We start from the raw sequence: 8621 nt of genomic DNA on the forward strand, positions 1-8621 counted from the left end.
AGATCCCAGGAGGAAGGGATGACTTTTAGCCTGAGCAGTTCCATTCAGTCCACCGAGCAGTCTGGGGGTCACTTCCACAGTCAGAATGGGGGCTCTTTCCACCCTGTAGACTGGCCCCTGCCCCGTTTCAGCCCCTCCATGGGATGGTCTCACTCCCAGCAAAGCAAAGGCTTTGGGGGACGATCCCTCTCCTTACATCCCACCGCCCTCCCCTGCTTTGCACGTTAACTGGGTGGGCAGAGCAATTTAATTTGGCACTCAAGTTCCTTCCTTGTGTTCTCTCACATCACTCCAACAATGGCATTTAATCATGAAAAAAAATACTACAAATGGCTATTTACAGCTCTTATAACATTTGCCATTAAAACAGTGCCATCGCAGCTTGAAGCATATATTTATTCATGCATATAAATATATAATCATATATTTTATAGTTGCTAAGTGGCTCGAAAATACTCAAGGAATCCCTTGGGCAGAAGAGAGTCTGATGGACTCGACCCTATCCTGGGACTGCTGGCCACCTGGACTGGCCAGCTTCCCTTGTAAGGACAGGGACCCCCAGAACTGCCCACAGATCCCTCCTGGCCAGGGGAGGCAAAGCAGCAGAGGCACAGAAATGGTCAGCTCTGTTTCTACTGACAAGTGACCCAAAGATGGCAGACGAGGCATGCTGACACCCAGCCAGGTCCTGGGTGACTGAGGATGCAGGACTGGGGCAGCCTGGCGATGGCTCTCACAGCCGTGTGCTCCACTCTACGCTGGCCCTGCATTTCAGGGCACTCTGCAGGCCTCAATTTGGAACAGCCCAAACATTTCTGCTTCACATGTTAGCAAGAATAAGCTGTGGCCATCGCTGCCTGTGGTTAGACCAGACAGTTATTTTAACGTGAAGCCACAGTAGTGTTGAAAGCAATCGCCCACGAGCCCAATTTAAAATGAAAGAATGTAATGAAGAGTTAAAAAAAAAAAATGTATGATTTCAGATGAAGACATCCAATATGCAAGGGAAGGAAAAAAGTTCCATTCCTGACAAGCAGGCAGATGCTGGATAATCACATTTTCACAGCCAAGCAGTCTCTTATGTGAATCACTATGAAACAGAAAAGTAATCTTTGCTACTGGGGAGCCCCATGCCCCGTCATTCCCAGGCCCACCACATAAATACATCAGTAGCAGCCATAGAGGGGAAACAAAATTGGCTTGGAAGCAAAAACAAAAGGCAGAAAAATAAGCGCATTTGGCATAAGAAGCAGATTGCATTAAATTTACTTACAACAGAGAACACACAGACATCACATCTTCAACCATCCTAAGACAAGAAGACAAAGAAAAAGAGAGACAGACAGAAGGAACTGACAAAAAAGATAAATCTGCAGACAACTGGTTATTAATGGGTTAGGATACGGCGGCCATCGCTGTAAGGTCTACTTCTGAAGGTGGGCAATGCCCAGCTTTTTGGAAGGAGCTGCTGGGGAACACCCTCCTACCTTCCTCTCTCGGTCCTAATGACGCCACAAAGCTGTAGTGCCCCAAGAGCTTTGTCAGACCCATGCAAGATCTTCCACGCCAAAGTCCCTTCTGCACTAGAGGTGAGACCACAAGCTGGGTAAACTTCCCCGACCTCTGTTAGCTCTGATGCCCAAACAAGAAAGTGACTGGGGATGCCTATGAGACACAGAACATATCTTGGAGGAGGAGGAGGCGGTGGCTAAGGTTGGCTCTCATTCCACAGATGAGAGAGCATGGCCTTGCAGTCCAGCCATTGCAGACTTCTCCTCTTCCAGGCTTGAAATCAAGTTTCCAACGTGAATTCTAGGGAGTCTCTAGGAAGGACCTAGTTGGGGAACTGATCTGAAGAAAAAAGTTCCCATTGTGGCCAGGATGGCCTCCAGCCACCACTAGACAGTGGCAGGTTGATCCAAGGTAACCTGCTACAGAGACCTCCTCTCAGGAGGCCCTGGGTTCTTCTCAGATGTTCAACGTTAGGGGGAGCCCAGAATGGAGGTAAACATGTCGTTCTCTTTCGTGCCAGACAGACCCAGAGGGGCCAGCGCTGTGGTCTGTTCTGCTGCCCCTGGGAGACTGATCTCCTCAGCCTTGTCAAATTATTGACAATACTGCCCATGAGAGTAAGGAAATCGCCAAGGTATTAACCACAGAGGCCAAAGAATAAAGGACCAGCAGCCATCCATGTTAGAGCCGGGTCTTGGGATGGATTCTAGAGGCGTGGGTGTTTGGTTTTTAAGCACAATATACTTGACCCTGTCAAATGTCTGCGTCTTGCCAAGTCCACAGAGCCAAGGACTAATGGCTTCCTGGGGATTGTGGGGATTTGCTCCCTGCTTTCAGGCTCCATTTATCTCTTCAGAACTTGCAGAGACTTTGTCTACAAAAGATGACTGGAGAGGAGGAAGGAGACAAAGAGGGGTGTTTCTTACAGGCTGGTTGGGGTACAGCAGGGAGGGGCCCAGGCCACATCTCTCATTCCTGGGCCTCCTGGAATCTACTATGTTTGCCTCCTGGGCTAATGTCTCATTAATAGGCAGAAACAAGTACTGTAAATTTTAACATTTTAAAGGGTGTATCTCCTAGCTTCTCCAAACAGCAATCACTCACCAATAGGGAGATCAACCAGATTTCTAATGGACCTTTCCCCTCTCTGGGATCTCCCAGACTGCTCTGGAGCTGAACGTCAGGTCTTTGGCTACAAGTAAAGCTCTAGACCATTGATTTATTAAAGCAAAAGATCAAGGACACAAAGGGGTATGTGGATGGGAAAATGCCACCGCTGTGACCGCAGAGAGAAAGGAAAACACGTATATTGTCTGCCTGGTGCAACGGCCATAAGCGTGGCATCATCACAGCACCCAGGGGCAAGGTTAGGGCAGTCGAAGGTTATCCAGGCACATGACCAACAGTCACAGTCAATGTGCACCCCCACCTCCGATCCTTACCACCTCCACCCCTGAACTTACGTCTTTAGGGGCGTCTTCTTCTTCTTGGCGGGCTTGTTTAGCCCATCCCCGTCCACTCCATTGGCTTCGATAGCACTGGCTGGGATCTCAAAGGAGGCTGGGGATTTAGAAGGTGAGCTGGGGGTCTTAGAGGATGTCTTAAAGGGGTCAACGGACTCGTCACAGGTGTCTGGGTCAAAGCTGTATGATTGTTGGGGCAGTTTGGGAGACTCCTGCATTTTTGAGGTGGAAGAAAAGGGGTTAAAATTGGGGTCATCCCACTTGTCAATATCAAAGGTGTAAGTACCTTTAGCAATGGGGATGTCATTGGGTTCAGCAGGGGATCTGGGAGGTGAGGCAGGAGTGTTGTCAAGTTTCTCGGGTGTCTTTTTCATCTTTGGCCTCCTCAGGGGCATTTTGGCAACTGGCTTTTTGCCTATCTTTTTGGTAGGAGGGGGGTTTTCCTGCTGGTTGTCCCAACTACACTTGTCCTCAGAATAGTCAAACTCCAGCCTTACGGAGAGCCCTTTGGCTGCAGAGTCCTCTTGCCCCCCGCTATCTGATGGGGTCACCTCCCCTGCCTCCGGGGCCGCGGTAAGAGGCAGCGTTTTCCTCCCGACAGGGGGTGAGTTCTGCACTCTGCCACCTCCAGAAGCTGGGGGGACAGCCCCTTCTGCGCTCTCTGAGTCCAGAGGGCAGGCAGCTTTGGGCCCTGCAGCAGGCTCAAGGGGTGTCTCCTCCAGTAAGGCTGGGCCAGGACCTTCCGTCTTGGCAGATTCTGTTTTCGTCTCAGATGCTAGATTCTCCCCACTGGGGACGAGGCTCTCTTCATCTGGTTCCTGTTGCGTCTCCTTCACTGGGGGGGTCTCTGTGGGTTTCTTGGTGGTCTGTTTCTTTTTTAAGGAAGGCGGCCTTGGTTTTTTAGTTCGCTTAAGGGTACTGGAAGCACTGCTGGAACCCGTGCTATATGCATCTGGGGCGAGGGCCACGGCCTCAGGATTACCTGAGGAAGAAGCACCATCAAAGTCACTGGCTTGCAGGCTGAGCGACCGGGACAGCGTAGACTTAGAGATGGGGACGGAATCCGTGGACTTCCTCCGTGTGTTCACTTTGCCCTCCTGATTCTTACCGTCTGAGGCACGAGGTTCCAAGGTCTGAAAGGTATCCACAAGCTCAATGTTGTCAAAATCCAAGTTGTAAGTCCCGCTGCTGGCTATCGGCTTGTCTTCATCGAAGACGGCAGAGAAGGAGTGTGACGGGGGACGGAAGGGACTTCCTTCCACTGAGTCGCTCCGTGGGCCATCAGGGACAGGGACTGTCTCAGAACCACATCCTGAGGAAACAGAGACAAATCCATCAATTACAGACACAGGATGCATTGGGGCACCTCTCCTCTTGTGCCAAAACATCACCTTCCAGCGTAGGGGTTGACAAACCATGGCCCCAGGCCACCCCTGCCCATCACACTGGGTGTACTACTTGAGTACAGATCCTGGCCTACCCATAATTAGCTCGAGACCCTGGCCAGGCTTGCCCAGAGTTCCCTCATCTGTACAATGCGGGCGATGAGGACCGATTAAAGAACCCAGCTCAGAGTATTCATTCAAAAACATTCACCAAGTGCCTCATCAGGCCCAGGCATGGTTCTAGGTACTAGAGATTCAACAAGGAACAGAAATAGACAAAATCTTTCCCTTCCTGGGAGTCACATTCTTCAGGGGAAGACAGTGAATAAATCACCAGGGCCAGCCGTGGTGTCTCATGCCTGTAATCGCAGCACTTTGGGAGGCCGAGGCAGGCAGATCACTTGAGGTCAGGAGTTCGAGACCAGCCTGGTCAGCATGGTGAAACCCAGTCTCTACTAAAAAAAACACACAAAAATTAGCCAGGCATGGTGGTACACGCCTGTAATCCCAGCTATTCCAGAGGCTGAGGCAGGAGAATCGCTTGAGCCTGGGAGCCGGATGTTGCAGAGAGCCAAGATTGCGCCACTGCACTCTAGCCAAACAGACTAAGACTCTGTCTCAAAAACAAACAATGTACAGAATTTCAGAGGGTGACACATGCTAAGGAGAAAAATAAAGCCGGGATAGGAGATTCACTTTTAAAATAAGGTAGTCAGGCAAGATCTTCTGAGGAGACATCTAAGCAAAGATCAGAATCAAGGTAAGTGCATGAACCAGGAGGACTCCTGGGGAGGAAGCATCCTGGGCAGAAAAGGAATAGCACGAGTAAAGGCTCTGCGGCAGGAGCACCCGGTGTGTTACAGAAACAGCGAGGAGGCCAGTGTGGCTAAAGCAAGGGTCAGGAGTAGGACAGCAAGACAGAGAAATCCTGCAGGAAGGCATATGGAGCCTTCCATAAATATTAATACCAGTCACGGCCACCAACAAGCCTGTTCTTGACTCCTCAGAGCCACTGTGAAGAACAGGGGAGCCTGTACACGGAGGCCCCCGGCACCTGTAGTGGCACTTGCTGTCTGCCACCTGCCGCTCCAGCCATTAGCTGTAACCTCTCCTTCAGTCCTGCCTGCCTATCCTTGGCTCTGCTGTTGCCTATTCTCACTGCTCTCCCAGCTGCCTCCTCTCAGCTTTTCTACTCATCAGCCACTGCCAGCCAAGGAGGTCGCTCCTATTTCCCAAACATGCTGCAGATGCTGCAAATGTTGGCCAAATGACGCTCTAAGGTCCCACCACCCTACTGCCCATGGGGATCCGGCCAGTCCCAGCTTTGGCTCGGCTACTCAGGGATCTGCTGGCACCCAGCGGCATCTTTCATGTATTTCTGAGTTCACAGCTGCTCCAGGAAGTCACGGATGCCAGAAAAAGATTTGCCAGAAAACTCAAAGTGTGTCATTGGACAAGGGGGCAAACACGATAAGGCGGTCTGCAGGCCTAAGTACTAGGAGGATGCAGAATGAGGAATAAACGGAGCTGGCACAGGTAAGACCTGGGTGTGTGCCTCATGACAGGTGTTACGTGCCCCCAGTCCCCTTCCACCACCGGCATGGTTGCCAGACAAAGGACAGGATGCTCAGCTGGATTTGAATTTCAGATAAATCAACAGTTTTTAAATGTAAGTATGTCCCATGTCTCACTGATTCTTTGTTTACCTAAGATTTAGATTTAATGGGCACCCTGTATTTTCATTTGCTAAATCTGGGAGCCTTATCTCTCACCCCAACAAACAAACAAGGTTTGGGAAATGCACAATTAACCCCTGAACTGGTCTCTTCCTGTTGATTTTCTCAGAGCAATTCATGCTCCCGACTGCAAATCTCTGGGCAGTGAGTATTTTGCACAGTGCTTGCCAAGCTTTGCTCATAAGCACCTTTCTCCTGGAGTACCTGGCAGAGAACTCAGCTCACAGCACAAGAAAACCTCAAGCTTCTTGAGTTTAGGAACCGGCCTTAGCTCTGTTTCCCGCTTGACTGGTCACACTTTCTCTTACAGGATCAAGAAACGCTTGGATTGAAAACATCATTTGGAAGCACGTCTATGAGCCAGTCCTGGTTTCAAACCTCTCACTCCCCTCCTCTCCACCCAGGGCCTACCTGGAGCAGATGCCCTAAATACGGAGCTCTTTCTCCCAAATGGTTTCTCCAAACACTCCTGCTTCCTTCTCATTTCAAAAGGTGCTGCCTCCCTTCTTTCTAAAACCAACTCACTGTTTCCTCTAGGCCCTAGTACTCTCACGTACCACATCTCCCACCAGCAGCGGCCTCCTCTTCCTGCTCCGTAATTGCCCCTGGATACACGGAGGGCACAGAGGACCAGGGGATGCTGAGGGGGACCAGGTGCTTTCAAATGGGCCTTGGCAGGAAGAAGGAGGCGCCTCAGCCTATCCCATCATTTCTAAAGCAAGGCCCACAAAAACTAACCTCCGTCTCAGGCTGTTACACGTGCCTCTGCAGCCTGCAGAAGGAAGCCTTCCGAGGCCCTTCAAATGTCAGCAGTTATCACGCAACAATGAGCGGATATTCAGCTTAACCATCTGCTCATTGCTTCCTCCAGAAGAAAGAGCTCCCTGCCTGCTTAGCATGGCTTTCCTCTTTAGAACTGACATGCTCTCATTAGCTCATCATGAACCAGGAAACTTAATCTTGCTGTAGGGTTTCTTATCCTTGGCATTATGGACGTTTGGGGGCAGTCAGGTTTCCATCCCGGGGGCTGTCCCATGCCCTGTAGGATGCTTAGCAGCATCCCTGGCCCCTACACACTGGATGCCAGTAGGCCCCACGCCCTACCCCAGTTGTGACAACCAACACTGTCTCCAGACATTGCCATGTACCCTTGGCGGGGGCAAAATCCTCCCTGATTGGGAATGGCTGTCTTATTGTGTTGGTCACCAGAGCAGGCTGCTCCATGGGGTCCCTCACAGGGCTGGAATGGCCCCTGTGGTCCAACTGGGTTCCAAGTCCTCCCTGCTCACCTACTGGATTTTCTTTTCTTTTTTTTGAAACAGTCTCACTCCATCACCCAGGCTGGAGTGCAATGGTACAAAATCTCAGCTTACTGCAACCTCCACCTCCCAGGTTCAAGTGATTCTCCTGCTTCAGCCTGCTGAGTAGCTGGGATTATAGGTATGTGCCAACACGCCTGGCTAATTTTTCTATTTTTAGTAGAGATGGGTTTCACTATGTTGGCCAGGTTGGTCTCCAACTCCTGACCTCAAGTGATCCGCCTGCCTTAGCCTACCAAAGTGCTGAGATTACAGGCTCACGTGAGCCACTGCACCCAGCCTCCCTGCTCCCCTGCTGGATTTCTAAACATCCACACAGCATATCTGCGTGAAGACAGATGCAGATGCAATCAACTATGTGATTCATTTGTTCATTCCACAAATAACCTGGGGTGCCTTCTATATGTCAGCCACTGTGGGGTGCACTGTGGTCACAGAGGTAAGGAAGGACAGGACCCCAGATGAATACACACACAACACTTCCTTCACCTCCTGTCTCCACTGGCACAGATCTGGGCAATGCCCTAGAGAACAGTGCCTTGCACATGGGCTCCAGGTTTCTGGCTCAGTCTGGTAACAAAGTCAGCACCCGCAGTTCATCAGATGAAAAGGGTCGCTAGGGTATCCCAGTTACATGAGCCTGCTGGGCGGCCATCACCAAGGACCACAGACTGGGCGGCTTAAACCACAGAAATGTATTTCTCACGGTGTTGGAGGCTGGAAGGCCAAGGCCAAGGTGCCAGTGGGTTTTTCTCTCCTGAGGCCTCTCTCCTTGGTTTGCAGATGGCCTTTTCTCTGTGCGCACTCCTGGTCTCTTTCTCTTCGTATAGGAACACTGGTCCCCATGGGATTAGGGCCCCACCCGTATGAACCCATTCAACCTTAACTGTCTCCTTAAACCTCCTCCCTGCAAATAATCACATTGGGGGTTGAGGCTTCAGCATACAAATGTTGGAGGCCACAATTCAGACATAGCACCAGTGCTGGGCAAATAAAATGCCCAGGTTGAGGGAAAACAAATGTGTTAGAAATGACAGGAGGCTCCCAGGAAAAGGAGAACGCTAGGACAGGGCAGCCGACATCACCCAGCTGATGTCACCCTACCTTCTCCAAAGGCCACACTCTTAGCCTTGCTGGACTATTTCTCACAGAAGCACTTGCTGCCAGCCCCCACACTGGCGCTTCTCCATCCTTCCCTCCTTCCCC

The 8621-nt window shown here is 50.9% G+C and overlaps 1 protein-coding gene across 4 annotated transcripts in view; it reads right to left on the reverse strand.

Moving 5' to 3' along the window:
- Positions 1 to 8621, reverse strand: part of TACC2 (transforming, acidic coiled-coil containing protein 2) — a 182906-nt gene that overhangs the window by 42636 nt on the left and 131649 nt on the right. For 3 of the 4 annotated variants that reach the window (XM_012001062.1, XM_012001065.1, XM_012001063.1), the window contains one exon: positions 2976 to 4287. In XM_012001062.1, coding sequence (XP_011856452.1) covers positions 2976 to 4287 — 1312 coding nt within the window. Of the gene's footprint in view, positions 1 to 1273; positions 1310 to 2975; positions 4288 to 8621 lie in introns of all 4 variants that reach the window. The other variant, XM_012001064.1, reaches the window with a different exon arrangement.

Source organism: Mandrillus leucophaeus, unplaced genomic scaffold (genome assembly GCF_000951045.1).
Source record: "Mandrillus leucophaeus isolate KB7577 unplaced genomic scaffold, Mleu.le_1.0 Scaffold65, whole genome shotgun sequence".
Lineage (NCBI taxonomy): Eukaryota > Metazoa > Chordata > Mammalia > Primates > Cercopithecidae > Mandrillus > Mandrillus leucophaeus.